General features: G+C 34.5%; 1 protein-coding gene and 1 long non-coding RNA gene across 2 annotated transcripts in view; one reads left to right on the forward strand and one right to left on the reverse strand.

The window, feature by feature from the left end:
* Window positions 1–2145: 2145 nt before the first annotated feature.
* On the reverse strand, window positions 2146–2469 carry LOC118606857. Its single transcript, XR_004952666.1, has 2 exons — window positions 2378–2469; window positions 2146–2249 (listed from the first exon to the last, which is right to left on the reverse strand). It is a non-coding gene; the product is annotated as an uncharacterized LOC118606857 (long non-coding RNA).
* A 100-nt stretch (window positions 2470–2569) lies between these two features.
* Window positions 2570–20825, forward strand: part of AP3B1 (adaptor related protein complex 3 subunit beta 1) — a 206305-nt gene continuing 188049 nt past the window's right edge. Inside the window, exon 1 of the mRNA XM_016118856.2 lies at window positions 2570–2848. Coding sequence (XP_015974342.2) covers window positions 2721–2848 — 128 coding nt within the window. The 5' untranslated portion in view covers window positions 2570–2720. The remainder of the gene's footprint in view (window positions 2849–20825) is intronic.

Raw genomic sequence — 20825 nt, forward strand, 5'->3', positions numbered from 1 at the left:
CACAATGAACTCAAGAGATGTAAATGAGGCTCGGCTCAATTAGGACCATGATAAGTGCCTATAATTACTTAAACTTGGAGCTTCAGACATTTTAAGAGCTTAATAAATGGAAACTTGTAATTGTTAGGGATATTATTTTTTTATTCATAATTCAAATTAAATTAAAAAATTATTCCTTATAATACATTCAAATGAACACTTAGAAAACAGTTGTGAAATCTGAAGCTCATGTCCTTACTAACACTGTAAAATTTAGATTCTATTAAAAATCATAAGAAGAGTTATTTTCTAATTGTAAAGGCTCCAAAACTACTTTTATAGAATTTGTTTTACAAATATTTGGTTATTTTTTCTAGCCTAGATTTCTGCTGACAGGCTTTTTCATCTCAATCCTCAACCATGAGACCCCTCATTCCCAAAAATATTTTCCTGAAACCCATTCAATTTTTGTGGTTTATTTTATAATTAATCTAGAAATTACTTATAGGTATTATATGAATTAGAGATTGTGTAAGGCTTAATGATGACCTCCAATATATATCTAAATCCTAATTCCTGAAAACTCTGAATATTACCTTATATGGAAAAAGTGACTTTGCAGATGTGATTAAATTATCCTGGATTATCTGAGTGGTCCCTACCTAAATGTATTCACAAGTGTCTTCACAAGAGGGAGGTGAGGGAGATTGACACAGACTGGGAGAAGGCAATGTGAACACAGAGCAGAGAGATTTAAAGATGTTAGGCTGTTGCCCTGAAGGATAGAAAAAGGTGTCAAGAGCCAAGGAATACAAGGAATGGAGCTATGGAAGCTAGAAAAGGAGAGGAAGGGCTTCTGTCCTAGAGTCTCTGAAAAAAGTGGCCTCGCCCGTACCTTAGATTGTGTACCGTAATTTTGAACTTCTGGACTCCAGAACTGTAAGAGAATAAATTTATACTGTTTTAAGCCGCTAAATTTGTAGTAATTTGTTACAGCAGTCATTGCAAACTAATACAGAGCTCTAACTTTACTCTTTGCTGCAGTTAACTAATTTATTTGGCCCAATACCATTTGTTGAATAATACATTATTTTCTGATCTGAAATGTTAATTTTATCATTAACAATACCTGCGTATAGCTGAGTCTGTTTCTATGCTTTTCTACAAATCTATTTACTTTGAGACAATACCAAACTTTCAAATTACAATAACTGTATAGTACTTTTTTTTTCAATTTTTATTTTTTTGCTTTAAGCTGCATTTACTTCTTGAGCTGAACTTTAAATTCAATGTGTCTAGTAAAAAAATGGAATTTTGACTGAAACTACATTAAATGTATAAATTCACTTGAATATTTCTATCTAGTAACATAGACTATCTTTTCAGGTCTTCTCCTCACCTCCCACCCCATATTTAAACTGTAAAATTCCATAGTTTTTCTTCATTTAGGTCTTATAAGTTTTTTAAGGCTTATTTCTTACACATTATTTGTTGCTACTGTGGAATAGGCTCTTTTTAAAATTATATTTTATAACTGGATATTATTGGTGTGTAGGAGTGCCCTCTCTCTCTCTCTCTCTCTATATATATATATATATATTTGACTCTGGCCGCTCTACTGAATCAATTTAAGGTCTAATAATTTTTCTCTTAGATTGTCCAGCAAGAGAATCATAGTATCTATGAATATTATAATCTTTCTCTTTTCACTACTTATTTTTCTTGTTCTAGTGTATTAGCTAGAATCTATAGAACAGTGTTAAATGGTAACGATGTTAATAGCCGTATTTGTCTTGACTTTTTTTCTGACTTTAATTGAAAAGACTTTAGTGTTTCAATATTAAATGTTTTACTTTGTGTATTTTGGGAGGTATTTTAACATTATATATACCTCTTTCTATATGAATAAACGGTAAGACTCCCATCTAGGTTACTACTTCTTTAAATCAGAAGAGCTGATGATGTGTTAATTTCCAATATCTATTAATATATATTATATAATTATATAAGTATAAAATTCTTAATTTTTTTGTTATTTAAAAACCTCCTGGGTATTTGAATGTTTGCATTTTATATTTGTTTAGTATTTATTTAGAAGTCTTTAGCTCCTTTTTTTGGTATTAAAATAATTCAGGCTTAAATATCAGCAATTCCAGTCTTACAAAGTGAAGTGGAAAGAAAAGTTTAATTAAAGTGGAGGGATATGGGATAAAGGTTGCTTGAGGCTGATGTGACAGTAAGGCAACGCTGGCTGGAAGATCAGGACCAGTCTAAAAAGAAAAAGAGATCGTGATGTGTTTAAATAGCGTTTCAGGAGAAATCTGAAAGCTATTGGTTTACAGAAGAGTCAGGTGGTCGGGGAACCTCTGTAAAGGATCAAAATGAGCACAATGAGTACCTCTCTCAATGAAACTTTAAAAGCCGAGTCCAGTTTTCTACAAGTTCAGGGCCTTCCTTCAAAGAATCTGGTTCCTTCAAGGAGTCTCTAAGCTACCTCAAATACCCGGAGAGGAAATTCCAGGCTGGCCCTGGAGCGGCCGGCGGTGGGCTCCGGCCAGCTTGCACACTGGGCATGCGCAGGGGGTGGACCGCCAGGTCGGCTTAGGGAGCCGTGACGAGTCCGGAAGCGTCTGCGCGGGCCCCTCCGCACAAGAACTAGTTTTGTTCCGTGTCTTTCGGAATAGAGCGGTTGCGAGAGAAGCCCCTGCAGGACCACCCCGACATCTGCCAGCCCTGCAGCAATGTCCAGCAACAGCTTCGCTTACAATGAGCAGTCCGGGGGAGGGGAGGCGACAGAGCTGGGTCAGGAGGCGACCTCAACCATTTCCCCCTCCGGCGCCTTCGGCCTCTTTAGCAGCGATTTGAAGAAGTGAGGAGAAAGATTTGGGGTGCGGGGACGGGACTGAGGAGCTGGGGATCCCGAATGAACGGGCTCCGGGTTCGGGCTCCCGGGAGAGGGGTGGGGTCGTCCTGAGATTGCCCCGGGGCTGCTGGTAACGTAACCCGCAGGCGGGTGGTGTGGGGTCGGTTGGTAGCGGTGGGAGTTGCTGGGGAGTTGGGGTGAGTGTGTGTAGAGGTCGCTAGTAGTTTCCAAACTTTAGTGAAAGAAGAACTATTTGAACAGCTTGCATCCCGCCCCAACGATTCTGATTGAGTTGGTCTGGGGCACAGGAATCTGAATTTTGAACGAACACTTCTAACTAATTTGATGTTTGCTGGATTACAGATGAAGAAAATCTCAATTAGGGTGAAAGACTGGGAAGATGAGAGGGGAAGTTGGAGTGTGAGTGTTCCTTATGAGAAACTACACTGTGACCCTGGAGTGTAGGAGCAAGGAGGTGTCCAGGCAATTAATGTTCTTGGACGATATCCTTTGCATTACACAGAAACACACAAAACACACAAACCGCACCACAGACCCAATCCCAAACTAAATGATAAGAACATGAGTAGAAAATATTTAGTTACTATTTACCAGTTCTAAAATTTTATAAATGAATAATGTGAATTTAGAAAACGAACACTAAACAATGTGCACTTAATTTTTAAAAAGAAAGAATATTTTAAGTACCACCAAAAAGGAAAAGAGACCCCCAAATTGTTTTTGGAGGGTAGGTTAAATTTACAGAATCCTGGTAACTATATTTTATTGTAATCATTTTTACATTTTTCTTATTTTTAATCTCAGTACTAAACACTGTGGTCACATACATAATAGGCTGTCACTAGATTCATGCTAAATTAAGAGTAAGTACTTGTGCTTGTGGCTTTGCAGGTGTCAGAAGGGTATAATTTTAATTTACATTTTACTAACAAGATCAGGTAGTCTGGAAAATGCTAGTAGTTGAAATTGGGATTAAATTTTGACTATATTAAGCTGACTGAAATCTTATATACAGATGTGGAATACAGTTTTTCCTCTTATTCTCAGGTTAGAAAAGTTTCAAAGTAAGATACCTAATTTCATTTTCCATCCTGTACATTTAGATGTTGGATTGTTTTAACAAGGGGCTTGTTGCACTCTGCAGTTCTATAAACAAAATGTTTCAACTGTTGTATTAGCCTGTAAGCCTGAATCAGTCTTTTTTGCATGTGATTTGCTTACAATTTTATGGTTTGTGAACATCTCAGATATTTTCTCTTAGAGCCTCTAATTTCCTATTTTCTCAAATTTGGGTCCGATTTGGAAAAAGAAAAAAAGTATGCTTTTGACTATCAACAATGCTTTTGAGGTAGGTGACAACATTTCGGATTAAAAAAAAAAAAGAAAGCTGACATTTATTGAGTGCCCGTGCATTTGTGCACACTACTTTACATTTATTATTTCATTCAGCCTTATGGCTTGTTACCAGATGCTGTACTTCTCTGCTCCCACTTTGCAGGTTAGGAAATTGGAGCACATGTAGTTAACTTGCTCTTGATCACAAAGCTATAAGATTGTGCTCACTGAATTTGAACCCACACTCTTATCTTAGAGCCCATTCTCTTAGACACTTGGATGTGCTGCTTCCTACTTGATGAGATACTGTGCTTTTATTAGAGAATGCATACATCTCATTAAAAGTTTACAACTTTGAATAGTAGCTGTAAACAGTATATGACCTTGAAGCTTCTAAGAATTAGAAACATTTTGGCTATTGAACTACAACCTAATGGGGGTGTACAGAAACAAGGAGACTGTATTGGAAGTGGTCATTTAACTTTTCTTGATGTCGTATTCTCTCACTATAAAATGGTGATATTTTTTGCCTTAAAAAAAATGACAAAATTTATGTAAAATACTTAAAGCTTACTCCATTCCTGTGCTCTAATTTTTGATTTACTTTGAAATGATTTCAAGTTTACAAAAACGTTGCAAATATAGTACAGACAACTACCCTTTATACACTCATCAGTTTCTAAAAAATTTGTTACATTGCTTTATTTTTCTGTCTCTCTCCATACACACACAGACACACACATTTCACATTACTGTTTTCTGAACCATTGGAGAACATCATGTTCCTTTACTGTTAATACCTTAGTGTGTATTTTTTAAAAACAAAGATATTCTTTTACACAACCACAGTACTGTTATATTCAGGAAATTTAACATCGGTACAATCTACAGTGTGTAGTTCAGTGTCGTCATTTGCTCCAAGAAATAAATTTTTATTTTAACATTTTTTTTCCTCTAGTACAAGAGTCAGTCCAGGATCATGTATTTCATTTAGTTGCCTAATCTCTTTAATTTGGAATAGTTCCTCAGCCTTTGTCTTTCACTACCTTGACATGTTTGAAGAGTGCAGAACGCTTATTTTATAGCAAGTTAATCAGTTTAGGTTTATTGGTGTTTCCTAATGTTTAGATTTGTGTTATATATCCTTGGCAGGATACTACCATGTGGCCTTCTAAGACTATTATATTGAGAGGCATAGGGTGGCTATCTTCATGACACTGTCCAGTTGTCCATTATTATTTTTCCAGTAATCTTTCTATGTGGGGACACTTTGAGATCATGCAGATGTCTTGCTCCTATATTTAGCAACCATTGATGAATCTCCTGAATCAGTCTTTGCCACAATGGCTGTAAAATGGTGATGTTCCAACTCTGACTTCTTCCACTATTCTACTCTTTGGCCTCTTGTCCTAGAGCTTTACATCCTTTGATTCCTCACAGATCATCTCAAGGATGCCTAATTACTGCCCAGACACAGGATTATTGATGATTTTTGTTTCCTGAGTTTAATCTTATCGATCCTATTTATCCCTACCCCACTTTAAACAAAACCAGAATTAGGGAGTTTTAGATGGTTTTATGAAAGGTCCTATACATCATCTATTGGTTAATCAAGCCTGTGTATTAAATTATTGGCTTCAAGATTTTCAGGTTCTTCATTTAAAATGTAAGGAATTAATTTTTTTTTGTATTTTCTTTTGAGACTTGTAAACTTTTACTGCTTTTAGTTTTTTTCCTAAATTATTTGCATTTGTCTTAAACAAGCTCTTTTTTTATCTTGACCAATTGGCTGTGTGTATAATTGCAAATAATTTTAATAATTTTATTTCTGGATTGAAATTTAATTAGGATTAATTTCTAGAAAGATATAGGATTAATTAATTATTATTTTTTAATAATAGTAAAACTGCTAAATTTTCTCATCTCTTTTGAGGGCGTCTCAGTGTATCAGAAAAAGCATTAGACCTAGAGTGAGAAGACCTGGATTTAAGTTAATGATTTCCAATTGTAATCATGTTTCCTTATTCAAGTTGTTTGATCTCTTCATATTTCAATGTCCTCATGTTTAGAGAGGGTATGAGAATTGCCTATTTTATGAGGTTCTCATAAGATAGTGTAGCTGACAGTAATTTTTAAACTAGAATATTAACGAATACTATTTGGAAAAGTTGGTGAAAATTTCATTGAGGTGGTGACATTTTAGGTCTTAAAGCCTGATAACGTTTTCATTAGGTGGAGGAAAGGGAGCGTTCTTCAGACAAAATTTGTAGAAACCAGGAGAACTTGAAAACATATGTTCAGCTGAAATATAGATTAGGGCATCAACATTTAGAATCATAGGTAGTAATTAAAGCACAGGAATGCATGAAATCATTCAGAGAGAACTTTTATTCTTAGAAGAGAAGGCAGTTTAGATAAGTACATGGGGAACACTAATATTTTAGGTCTGAGTGGAAGAAGAACTATGGAGAGAGTGCTCCAAGGGGTGGGAAACCAGGGGAAGGTTTAAAAAAAAAAAAGGTAGCTGAGAGGAAAGTAAGAGAAAACTGTCAACTATGTTAGGAGTTGCATGTTGAGGGCAAATAGAATGAAGGCTGAAAAAAGGCCATTGGTTTAACAGTTAGAAAGGTTATCTTAGCAACCAGTAGCTCAGCAATGCAGTAGCACCTGAAACCTGTTGAGATGTAGCATTTTTAGTCCCTGATGAAATTGAAGTGGACTTTTCATTTGTTTACATTTACAGAGCTGATTTAGACCCAAAGAACTACATGCTTTCTGGTAGTCTTACTATATCATGTAGTTATGATATAGTTTATACTACATCAATACATTTGTATTACATTGATAAGCCTAGCTTATTTTTTTTTAACTTAAAGTTTATTGTCAATTTTACAACATCAACCGTGAAAATTATATGACACATAAACCATTTAACGTTTAATGTTAGTGTTTCTCAGTGGAGTCCACTAGGAAGATTGCATGGGTCTTGTTTGTATGCAATTACAATAAATCTAACTATAGATCTACCACTTTTTCTCTCTTTCAAGAAGGATATAGAAGTGCAGCTGAATAAGAGTGACCCTTTTATAGGGATGTTCTTGAGTTTACTCTATTAAAAATAAAGGTAAATCAGTCCCAGGTGTCAGTACTTTATTAATAGTAACACATTTTGGTTATGTCTCATAGTCATTGTGTCTCATTTAATATCTGCTTCTAAACATTTTTTTGTGATTGCCTTTTTTTATTTATAATAATTAATTTTAATTATGGTCCATACCATATTTTTATAATTTTTTTATTTAATACTTTTATAGTTCCAGTTGTTCAAAGCTTGCTGTATTTTCTTTTTATTTGTCCTGATATTTCTCATTGATACTTTTATCTCATTCTGTATTCTCAGATTATGTAGTGACTCAATGAATATTTGTTGAATATTGTGTAGAGGAATCTCACTTTTACACACGTACCTGATATTAGAGGGTGTAATTTATGTGAAGTTGCCTAGCAAAGTATTTGGCTCATAATTTCGTGTAATAAATATTTTTAGGTCCTCTACTCAATTGAATGATTCAGATTCTGCTAACATTTACTGTCTCGTTAGCCAGTGTAGTTAAAAACTAAAGCACGACTAATTCAGGGAACCTTATACAGAAGGAAAACCTGCTCTGGTATACCTATTGTATTTTATTGCTGTATTGTTGCATCATTAAATTGTTTATCGGTCTCGAACAGCTATTTTCTTCATGGCATTGCTTGAGTCTTTGCTGTGGTTAGGGTTAATTGACCTGGAATTGTCACATGTTAAGTGAACTTTGCAATCAGGATTTTTAAAGTCTCTTCACTCTTCAAAGACATCTTTATTTGCAAATTTGGGATTATTCCATAGTATACTTCATTCTTTGTTTTTTTTTCTTTTCAGCACAAAAGTAAAAAACAATTATAAGATCTTTACCTTGCCTTTAAGAAACTTGGAATTTAGATGGTGAGAATATGGCTAATGAAGACAGTAATACAAGTATGTAATTAATGTTAAGTTGTGAAATAATTCTCAACTTTTCAGTGTGATATACCTACCAAAGATATTTATTATAAACCTTTTTTATATGAGGAATGATTTACTGAAGAAAATGGAAATGCTGGAATTTTGAAATGTCGAACACAGTTTAGTTTGAGATGCTGAAATGTTGGCACCATATTATGAAGAGGTGAATTCCTTTCTCTTGAGCTCAGGAATCTAGGGTTATAAGTATGAAAATACACTCCTCTCTTGATTTATGTAGCATACGTACTGCTGTCCTCATCATCTTCAAGTTCTGAAGATTTGAATCCCTTGAGTTCTAATAATGCCAGTTTGAGTAGCTGATCTGTCTTGTTAATTCTGCTTAGCTGGGTGAAATTTACAGTCACTAGATCTACTTCTGGAGATGTTAATCACGTATTTGCCATGCTATGTATGTAAATTGAATCCTATATTTTTTTTTATTTACGAGAACACCTAAATATTAGGCAATTTCAGTGTTTTATTGGTCTTTCACTAAGTAAACATCTTTGTTCCAGGATGGCTTTAACAAAAAAAGAAAATGTGCAAATAATGGTATCTAGCTTTCTGAGTTAGATGAATTAGTTGTTTTTGTCTTCACATAAATAAGACTGCTAGTTTTACAAAGGGCTAACTATACAAGTTAAGGATTATCATTTGTGTGGTGCAATAGGGTTACTCTAATTCTTGAAATATACTTCAAATCATATAAGCTTTTACCACATTATATTGCCTTTAAGCAGAGTCCTACTTTTCAACAGATTATAAAGGCATTCCATTTTATTTGCTTAGCTTGCTTTTCTTCTTGGAGGAGAGTCAGTTATGACTTTACAATTTATCTTAACAAATATTCAGCCAAGAAAATATTCATTCCTAGGTTTAGGATATATTATTTTAAGATCACTGATTTGGTAAAATACAAGGAAGAAATTTGGAATATTTAAATTTCAAGACTTACCATTAAATCTCAAGATTTGAAATATTACATTATTTTAAAGAATATCTAGAATTTAGAGCAACATTACTAGAACTAAATGATTAAAACAAAAAAGCAGATGATTGGTTAAAATGTTCTTTTTCACTGCATGAAAAGTTGAAGTGCTCATAGAATGACAAATGTATTATAGTGAAATTATTTAACAGTATTGCAGTTGTGTATATAAATGAACTACTGACAAAAACAAATTGCCTGCAGTCCAAATTCAAAATTTAAAGTGAAGAGCCCAAAGTAGAATAATCAAGAAGGAAATGATTTTTCTGTATTTCATAGTACTATGAATAATGTTTGCTGGTTTGTGTACTTAGGAAGACTTATTTAGCATATCAGCTGGAAAGAGTTCGTAGATATACAAAAGTGAACAATTTATGGTCAATGTCTTCTTATTGACGGGCTGATTATTTGTATTGCCAGTAGAAACCAGCCTAATTAGAAGGGCAGTGTCTAATTCTCCAGCTGTATGAAGTTGGCATGGCAGCTGGACAAGGGAGAGACTCATGAATAAGGCTGTTCCAAAATCATGGGTTGGCAGAGATACACATTACCCCACTTTACTCTAGGAATGGACTTTCTCAAAGTGTCTTAGAGTGTAAGTTAAGAATGTGATCAGGAAGGATGAGCAGAAAGTCAGTACTATGAGGGCAGAGAGGTAAGGGCAGAGTGGAAGGTAGGGGACCAGCTTGTGCAGGGCCTTGAAAGAACTTAGGATTTCACTTTAAGTGAGAAGATAAGCCATTGGAGGATTTTATGCAGAGTAGATATTTAGAAGTCAGTGACTGTTAAGTGTCTGGTATGTGCCGCATGTATTCCCTGCTTCTGTTGGGTCTGTTGGATCCTTGGGACTTGCTTGTTGATTTCTTGTGGGGTATTTTTTATTTTTATATTTTTAAAAAAATTATAGTATTCAACAAATGTAAGTGTTGTCTTTATGCTAAGCACTATTCTTGATGCTGGGGATTAAGCAGCAGACAAAATGTCTGCTCTCATGGAGCATGCATTCTACTAGAAGGAAGATAAGCAATAAATAAGTCAATATATGGTCAGTCATGCGATGACAAGGAGTGCTACAGAGAAAAATAAAGTGTGGAAATAGGGTAGAGGAGGTGTGGGTTGGATTAAGTTTGAAATAGGGCCAGGAAAAGATTCTTGAGAATTTGTTAATAGAGCACATACCTGAAGGAGGGAGTGAGTGACATGCAGATGTCTGGGGAATAGTGTTCAGTCAGATTACAGGAGTATTCGTAAGAAGTACTCAGGCCCTGAGGCAGAAGTTCTGTGTGAGGATCAACAAAGAAGTTAGTATAGATTGAGTAGAGAGAGTAAAGAGGAGGGAGATGTTAGTAGAAGAGGCAGTCAGAGAGGTAAGGAGCTGGATTGTGTTGGGCCTTGTAAATCTTTGTAAGGACTTTGATTTTGCTCTGAGAAAGAAAGTCATTGGGGGGTTTTGGATAGAAGGATGAAATGATCCAATTCACCTGTTAAAGTGGATCACTTTGCTCCTGAATTTGTAATAGATAGCAGATCTGAGGCAGGGAGACAGGCAAGGAGACTATTTCAATAATCCAGGCAAGAAAAGATGATGATTAAATCAGATTAGTAGTGGGAGAAGTAGCAGAATTTTGAATATTCAATAATTTGAAGATTGAGCTTGTCAAATTTTCTGATGGTTCAGATGTGGTGTGTGAGAGAAAAAGATTATCAAAGATGGACACAAAGGTTTTTGTCCAAACAGATAGAAGTTTCCAATTGTTATCAACTAAAACAAAGAAGATTGTGTGAAGAGTAATTTTAAGGGGGTGGGGATGAAAAGCTTGAGCGTGTTATGTTTAAGATGCCTATTAAGCATCCAAGGGGAGAGATTAAATGGGCAGTTGGAAATGTGAATCTTGTGCAGGGCCTTGAGAGAACTTAGGAGAGAAATCAGGAGAGCTTAGGGGAGAAATCAGGCTAGAGATACAAGTTTGGGAGCCATCAGGTTATAGATGATATTGAATACCACAGATTGGATGAGACGCTAAAGGAGGAGTGTAGAAAGAGAAGAGATCAGCGTACAAAGACCTGGGCATTCCTGCAGTAATTGTATCACATAGTATGCGTAGGGTCAAGTAAGATGATTACTAACAAGTGAATTTTGGATTTTTCTATTTGGAGAACTTTGGTGACTTTGACAAATTGATTAGGTGCAGTGGTGGGACTAGGTGCAGTGATTGGGCTGAGAGTCTGATGAGTGCATTCAAGAGAGAAAGGAGAAGAAAAATTGCAGTTAGTCTGTACGAGTGTGTAGGAGAACAGAGAAATAGAGTGGTACCTGGAAGGGAATGTGAGGTCACAGAAGAAATAATATTCTTTTGTTGATGGAATTATCTGATACAGCAGAGAGGAGAGAATCACTGGACTGATATCCCCCCTTTTTTAAAAAGAAAATTTAGCAAATACAGATTACCTAAAAAAAAAAAAAAAAACAAACCCTAATTTCAACATGCAGAGAAAATTAGTTAACATGGTATAGATCTTCCAGTGTTTTTTCTTTTGCTTTTATACTATGTATTTTTGAAGCAAAGCTATATGCTTCTGTAATGTAATATTGTATTATAATTTGCCCTTTTCATTCACTAGTATATGGAGCCTGTTCATTTCTTAAAATAATAACCCTTTTAGGACAAATTGTAATTAAGCCACTATCTTGGAAGAAGTCGTAAGTAAGCTGTTAGAAAAGTAAACAATCGTCGTATACAAATGAAGTTGTATAGCTAGTTCCACCAAAGGTTTTAAAGGGTCTTGTATAAAGTATGACCTTATTAATCATTAACTACATAAATAACAGGAATAACTTATCAAAATGATCTATACTAATGATGTGTTAGATGGTAGCAGTGACCAGAGCTTTCCACAGATACTTGTGTTTACTGGGCAGAGGGGATAGCATATACTTAGATGTAGAGCTATGCTGTTCAATATAGTAGCACTAGCCAAATGTGACTACTTAAATTAAAACTAAAAAATTCAGTTTCTGAGTCACACTAGCCATATTTTTATAGTAGCTAGCAGTTACTGTATTGAATAATGCATATAAAGAATGTTTCCATTTCACAGAACGTTTTGTTGAATGCTGCTGGTTTAAAGGCAAGGATTTATGGTTTATTTAGGGGAAAGGAAAAAATTCAGTATGGCCGGGGCACAGAGTTGGAGGGAAATGAGGGACTGGTGAAAGATCATTGATAGTAATAAGGATCCATATTACGAAGGGTCTGGTATACTATGCTCAGAAATTTGGACTTTATCATGATGGTTTGCACAATAAGGAGCTACCAAAGGATTTCAAGGAGAGGAGAAGCAGTGAGATTCTTTTTTCAACTTTTTAAACATTAAGTTTATTGGGGTAACATTTGTTAATACAATTATGTAATTTTCAGGTGTACGTTATAATTTGACATCTGTATATTGTGTGTTTACCATCCAAAGTCCAGTTTCCTTCAGCTTCCACATATTTGATCCTCTTTACCCACATCACCCTCCTCCTATCCCCCTATGAGATTTACATTTTAAAGACCATTCTGTCTGCACTTGGCCTTTGGATTGGTCAACTATGTGAATAGTGAAAATATTCTGTGATATTGAAAACACTGAAGATAGGGCAAGTTTGGAGTGAGGAAGAGAAGTGTTGAGTTTTGTTTTGGACTTGTTGAGTTTGAGATATTAGTCGGGCATTCGTTAAGCAGTTAGATACATGCAAGCAGCACTCAGGAGAGATACCCAATCTGGAGATAGAGTTTTGAGAGTTATCAGTTGATAGATGATTTTGGAAGCCTTTGGAAGGAAGATATATGGTATGTGAGGAGGCCAAGGTGGAATTCTCCCACTTGAGATTGAGAGAATTGGGCTCACTTAGAAGACTGAGAAGAGAGAATGAAGTTTGGGGAAACACTTGAAGTTGAGCTTTTGCATTTTGTTTAAAGTTTGGGAAAAGAGTCAATTCTCTTCTTACACAGGAAGAAGATGGCAGATAAATTGTTCCTTGTTGTTTGTTGAAGCAGCATGGCCATGCTTAAGCATACCCAGTCTGGAGCTACTCTACCTGGGTTGTGAAAACTTGTCACAGAGTTAATAAGTGGTTCTTGGGTAGATTATTTTACCACTCTGTGCCCATGGTTTCCTTATCTGTCGATGGGGATGAGGATGATAATAGTACCTATACTCACTGAATTATTGTATTAAAAGATTTAACACATGTAAACTGTTAATAGTTCCTGATAAATAATAAGCATAGTAATTGCTGTTTTAACATAGTAAGATCAATTGAGTTTTTAAAAAGTTTTGCTTTTAATACAATGTACTTATTCAACTGTTAAAATTTTAGAACCATTGTTAATTTCCTCATTAACTATTGCTTTGTTTTTAATTTTCAAGTTACTCTTTCACACTGTTTTTCTAAATCATATTTCACAAGCATTTGAAACTATTAAATTATAGGAAGTATATTTAATGTGTACCACATAAAAACAAATGAATTAAGTACTAGGTGAATTCTATGTGGTTGTCGAGGATTTGGAAATAATGATTATAGTATAAGGGAGTAAAAAATATATTTGTTTTAAACTTTTTGTTTAAACATCACTCTTGCTGACAGGTATTCTATTGTTTTAAATTGGTCGATTCTTAAAGAAGGAGCTCATTTCTTACTTTTTCTAAAGGGAGAGGAACTTATGGATTTTTTTTTTTTTTGCTTTAATAGAAATCAAAGGAAGAGTTTCAGGAAACAGTTAAGTGGTGGGCAGTGCCAGCTGCTGGTGAGTAGTCCAGTAAAATAAAGTCAGGGAGAGTGTTTCTTGGAATTAGAGATAGGGCAGTTGTTGGTGACTTTGGTGGTGGTGGTAAGTGTCAGGGGAAGTCATTGCAGAGGACTAATGAGAAGTGAGTAATGGAAGACAACTTCTCCAAAGATCTTTGGCTTTCAGGGGAAGGAAAAGGGATGGAATTGTAAGGACACTTGGAGTCTAAGGAGCTTTTGTTTTAAGGGTTGGAGAGAGTTGAGAATGCTTAAACGCTGATTGGGGAGGAGGCAATAGAGAAGGGTGTCAGAAAACAAGAGAGAGTCTAGAATACAACAGAGAAATAGAGGAAGGGATGGATTTGGAGGCTAAGTTTATCGTCTTGTTAATGAGAGGACAAAATGGTTAGAACATCTGAATGACAGTGGGTGAGGGAAGTGGAAAGGATAAAAGCATGAGGAGAGGTCTGAGGTAGCTGCTAGAGACAATGGGAAGGTCTTCAGACAGTGAAAACCTGGAAGGCTTGTTGGATGATATTGAGGGCTTGCCCAGTTGAGGTAAGAGACTACTGATTTATACTGTCAACAATCTGATATTTTTTTCTCTAGCAGTACTTACTAATCCTTGCGACGATTTGCTAAGGAAGTTTAGGGTATTATTGGTAGGATGTTGAAGTAATTAAGCAGGGATGGGAAAGAAGTAAAAGTAGTAGGAAGCTGAAAGGAAAAAAATAGAGGGCTCAGGAGTCTTTAAGAAGTCAAAGGAACAGGTATATGGGACTCACTGAGTGAGAGTGCTAGAAGGGTAGGAGACTGTGATTGGAAAGAGTTGTATGAATTTAATGTTTCAGAGATTGAGTAGTTTGGGGTGTTCACAAGGTTTGAGTATGATTTGGCGTATGACTATGGCAGTGAATCATTGCAAGTTGCCTGAAGGTGAGAATCACTAAAGATGATTAGGATAAGGAACTTAGAAATCAGGATCCTGAATAGGTTTCCAAGTGGATGTTAAAGTCACTCAATAATAGCTAGTGGCTAATATATCTTAATTAAGTGGAGGAGTGGCAGATGACAACAGCAAGGGCGAATAGGGGTGGCTAAGCTCAGTGGAGGTTATTTTTGAAGAAGTTTTCTATGTGGATGTATTGAGTCTAGTATCAGAAATAATTATGACTTCTGAGGGCTTCCCTTAACCACTTTATTTATTGATAGTATGAATCATTGATTGTTTCCTTTGCACAATGACTGCTAGAAAACTCACAGCAAAATTTGTGATCTACAGCTTGCAAGTGTACGGAGCTTTGTGGCATGCATTTTGAATATTAACTTTACTCTTGCCTCTATTTTAATTCCTTATATTTTCTTTTCCCATTAAAATTTTAAAGTCTTGCTGTATATTATGAATGATTGACTGTCCCCCTTAAATTCAAATTAGGGAACAGGGCAGGGCATAAATAAATACGTCTAAGCAATTGTTGGAAACAGTAACAGTTATTTTCATTGTTCTTTGCTGCCACTCCATACTATCATCACTGTAATTATCAACATGTATTTGGTGGCTACTTTGTATAGTTTCTGTTCTTGGCTTGAGGGATACAAACTAGCACTATAATTGTAGTACAGGCAGTAATAATACCTTATATTTTCATAGTGCTTTTATTATCTGTGGTTTTCTGGCCATTTCCCTCATATACCTCAAGAATTCATAAGTCCTTCTGTCTTCCTAATAAGGAATACAAATACTTACTGTACTAGTACTCAAAGGAATGCAAACATCCTTCTTTCTGTCTTTTATGAAACAATTATAATAATAGAGGGTAGTTTTTGTTAACATTTTTACTTGGCAAACTAAAAAGGGGGCAACTCTGTCATTTCCCATGATTTTTGTTGAAATCCTACCTAGTTCTTGAGATTTGGATGTGTGGGACACTCTTCTGAATATTTGAGCTCACCAATTTCAGAGGCAGTAAGGATTTTACAAACACTTTTATGTACTTTAATAAATCAAAATGAGCGACTCATTTAAAATTACATTCAGAAGTAGTAGGGTTAATTAAAAGTAAATTAAATACACTAGAAACATAGTTCTTATACACAGCTCTGCCTATCTGACAATACAACAATTATAAAATAACAGACTGGTGTTTGGATACTTGAACATTTCTTTAAAGAGAGAATGTGGTTTGGTGCCTGGAAGTCAGATAGTTCCTGTTTATACACACACACACACACACACACACACATACCCCCCACCCACCCACCCCCACATCCACCCACCCAGACCCATCTATTCTGGTGCTTTGTCCATTATTTAATGAATGATTTTGTATGATAGTGACTGCAAATGTTTTTTTTTCTTTTTTGCCTTAGCATTCTTAGTATTTTAAAGCTGTTTTATAATAAAAATGATAAATTTTTCAATATAATTTGGTCAATAGCATACGTATTATATTTTAAAAATTTAAAACTGAACGTGAAATAACAATCTTTTTAAAATGACAGTTATATAAACTAATTATTTGCACTTTTAGTTTCTATTCCTGTCAAGTAGGAATTTGTAGGATCATTTTTCTCTTTCTTAGTCCTACATAGCCTTCATCAGGAAACTTGACAGGTCTATGTAACTTTTTAAAATTTTAATTGTAAAAATTACATAACATTAAATTTACTATCAATCATTTTTAAGAGTATAGTTTGGTAGCGTTAAGTATATTCACAATATTGTGTGGCAAATCTCTAGAACTTTTTTGCAACTTTTTAAAAACGGAATTTTTTACTGAAATTTTCAAGCGCTTCAGGGACAGAACTTATCTGAGGTAGAGATTGCATATTGATTCTCTCAATTCCCTGCACAGAAGGCTGATCCAAATTTGTCAGATGGGAAACTTGCCTTCTGTGGCCTTGGAAAGTTGCTTTTTATGCTTTTTTTTTTTTTTTAAAGAACTTAAAAATTAATCTAGCTTTTAGTTGGCATACCTTAGTAACATAGTTGTAGAAAATGTATATTTATTCTGCTCTAGTTTATGAAGTTCTTGGAGGAAAATCTAATGCTAATACTCAGACTTGATGCACACGATGACTCTTTGGCATTTGTGTGTTTATGCCCATCTGTTCCTGTGGCACAGTGCCTATTATTACAGTGGCATGCCAGTAGCAGTGAGGCATGTGAGCCAACAAAGATGAATTGTTTGGATGGAATACACTATTCTGTAATACTAATTAATTTTGAGCCGATGAATCTACATGAAATAATGTTAACCAAATACAGTCAAAGTAATGTCAGTGAAAATAAAATTTATTTTGACTTATACAGAAGTGTATCACAGATGTTTTAGACTACTGTTGAGAATAGTTAGAATTAGTGTTTATGGTTCCAGTGATCAGTTTTCTTTTCATAAAAATTTTTAGTTTAAAGAAAAAAATACAGGTTTTCTTGTGGCAGATTATAAATTAGGAAAGAAGTGTTGTGGCAATGTCGGGTATGAATTATATATTTATAAGGTATTTATAGTTCTTGATATGTGTTCATATCATACTCAACTTTATAGCAGAAAATGACAGCAATGTGATAAATGGGAAGAAAGTTGTATTTCAGAACAAGACTCAGGTTTAATTCCTTGCCATTCCCTAGTTCTGTGATGGTATACTTAAAAGTTCTATGTGTGTACAATTTTTTTTATGTTTTATAATCTTTTACTTGTATGTTGTCTTTATATTTTCAGGGACTCAGATTTCTTATCTATTAAATGGGAATAATAATAGCCACACATGCTTCATCGAAACTTTGTCATACTAAAATTAGATAGTATTATAAGTTCTAGAGAACAGTACTTCTATTAAGTGGCTAAAGAAGTTAATTATATGTTATAAATACAAGTCATGTTAGTGGTAAATTAGTAATGTAGGAAGGCTGTAACTCACATTCCCATTCCTCTAAGAGGTAACTGTAGTGAACAAGTTCATATGCACCTTTACAGAAAAAAATTTTTTTTAATTTAAACCAAATGATAATATATTCTCTATGTATCTTGCTTTCCCTTCATATATCTTGAGGTCTTTCCATATCTGCATATGAAACTATTGCAAACTCTTTAACCATTGTATAATATTTCCTAGTATTCCCTTAATTTCATTAGTTCCCCTAAAGGGGCATTTGATCTGTATCACATTTTGTCGAATATAAATAACACTGCAACATAAATTTTTGCATACTTGTGTGAACTTATTTGTGGGTCAAAGGTTATTACATTTTAAATTATGATAGGTATTGCTAAATTAACTTGTAGATGAGTTGTATCAGTTTTCTCCCACCACCAACTGGTAGAGTCTGTTTTCATTACACTTTTCTGAATAGTGTGTACCATTACATTTCATAATATTTGTAATCTTACAGGTGTAAAATGTTATTACACTGAGTCTGTATAATTTTGAGTGTATTAAGTCTTCTCTCATATTTATGGGCTTATTCTTTCAGTGAAATACTTTTAAATATCCTTTGTCTAATTCCCTATTGGATCAGCTCTTAGTGATTAGTTAAGGGCTCTTTGTAGTTTAAGAAAATTAACACTTCTATTAGATGAATCCCAAATTCATTTTTTTTTTCTTAGTTTATGGCATTTTTAGATGCAAAGGTTTAAAGTTTTTGTGTTTATATTAAGTTTTTCTTTTGTTGCTTTCATATTTCACCAGTCTTTTAATCTTTTATAGAAGGTGGCATTTTTGGTTTACTGTGCTCTTAAACAGTGAAAAAGAACTTTTGCCTGTTCCAACCAATTTTTTTTTTTTTTTTGTCTCAGCTTATATAAACTCAACTAGCTCAGTGACTCTATGAGATTGCCTTTAAAATTTTAAGGCTGAGTAGTCACCATTCTAGAAGACATTGCTAGTAATCTGAGCAATGTCGAACCTGCTTCTTATTACCTGACAAGAGAACAAGTAAGTGTTTATTGAAAAGGCGTTGGCAAATATGGAGACTTCAGTGGTATATGTATGTCATCATGGTTTTTACAGCATGCCTTTATTGGGGTCATAGATTCTTTTGAGAATCCAGTGGAAGTTTGGGGTTTTTCTGTATCCCTCTAAGGAATGTGTTCAGTGTATATCTTATATTCATTTATTTTTTTGAACTAATATTTATTGTGTGCCTATTATGGGCCTGTAAGGAGTTTAGTGTACTTGACAATACTATAGCCCGCATTTACAGACCCTTTTTAGACTTCTTTTGGGTCCTCATGTATCCAAGTTCATTCCTGCTATACTATCTTTGCAGAATTTCTGTGATTTACTCTTCGTCATTTGAGACCTCAGCTTAAATGATCACCTACCCACAGAGGTCTTTTGTGATCACTCATTCTTAATTTATGCATTACCCTATTTTAGTTCTTCCAGTACTATGTATCTGGTCTTCTTGTCCATCTTTGTTTTCCTTTCCTCTTCCTTCCTTCCCTCTTCTTCCTCTGTCATTTCTGTCATTCTTCTTACCACCTCTTTCTCCCTGAATTCTCACTTGGAATGTAAGTCCCAAGAAGCAGGGACTCCACTAGAACAATTCTTGATGCATAATGGATATTGAATAAATGAATGTGCTAGGCCTAGTGATAAGTGTCTTTCTCATTATCTTCATAACAACTTATTTGAAATAAATACCAGCCTTTAGTTTTCTTGATTTTTCTCTATTGTAGTTTGTTTAGTAGTCTATTGAATTATCCTTTCATCCTTTCTTTCCTTACTCGCTTTTTGACTTTAATTTGCTATTCCTTTTTTCTAGCTTCTTGAGATGGAAGCTCAGATTATTGATTTTCAATCTTTCTTTTTTTATGTTGTGTTTAGAAATAAAAATTTACTTATCAGTACTGCTTTAGCTGCATCTCATGAGTTGTGAAATATTTCAGTTTCATTAGTCAGTTCAAAATATTTTCTAATTTCCCTGAAGATTTTTTTTTTTGGCCCATAGATAATTTAAAGTGTGTTGCTTATATTTCTAAACATCCGGCCATTTTCTAGTTATTCTTCTGTTATTGATTGTTAGTTAGATTCCACATGCCCTATATGATTTTAGACCTTCGAAATTTGTTGAGATCTCATTTGGCAGATAGTCTGTTTTGGTAAAGGTTCTATGTATATTTAAAAAGAATGTTTATTCTGCAGTTGTTGGGTATAGTGCTCTGTGTATGTCAGGTTAAGTTGGTTAATTGTGTTCAGATTTTCTACACCTTTCCTGAATTTTTTGTCTGCTTTTTCTATCACTCCCTGAGAGAAGTTGCCAATCATGATTATGGATGTATGTTTTCCATTAGTTCTGTCAATTTTACTTTATAGATGGAGGCTATAAATTTAGAATACATACACATTTAGGATTATTGTATCTTTATTTTTCTCCCTCCCTCATTAGTTTAGTAGCCACCTGGCAATGTACATAGTTATTACAATATTATTATTATTTACTATTTAAAAATTTTCAATTACAGTTGACATTCCGTATTATTTTCTGTTAGTCTCAAGTGTACAACATAGTGATTAGTCATTTATATAATTTATGAAGCGATCCCCCCGATTAGTCAAGTATTTTCCTGGCACCATACATAGTTATTACAGTATTATTACTGACCTTATTCTCTATGCTGTTCTTTACATTCCCTTGACTATTTTGTAACTACCAATTTATACTTCTTAATCACTTCACCTTTTTCACTCATTCTCCCAACCCCACTCCCATCCAACAAACATCTGTTCTCTATCTGTGAGTCTGTGTCTGTTTTGTTTATTTTGTTTTTTAGATTCCACATATAAGTGAGATTGTATGGTATTTGTTTTTCTCTGTTTG

Source organism: Rousettus aegyptiacus, unplaced genomic scaffold (genome assembly GCF_014176215.1).
Source record: "Rousettus aegyptiacus isolate mRouAeg1 unplaced genomic scaffold, mRouAeg1.p scaffold_m13_p_8, whole genome shotgun sequence".
NCBI classification, from domain to species: Eukaryota; Metazoa; Chordata; class Mammalia; order Chiroptera; family Pteropodidae; genus Rousettus; species Rousettus aegyptiacus.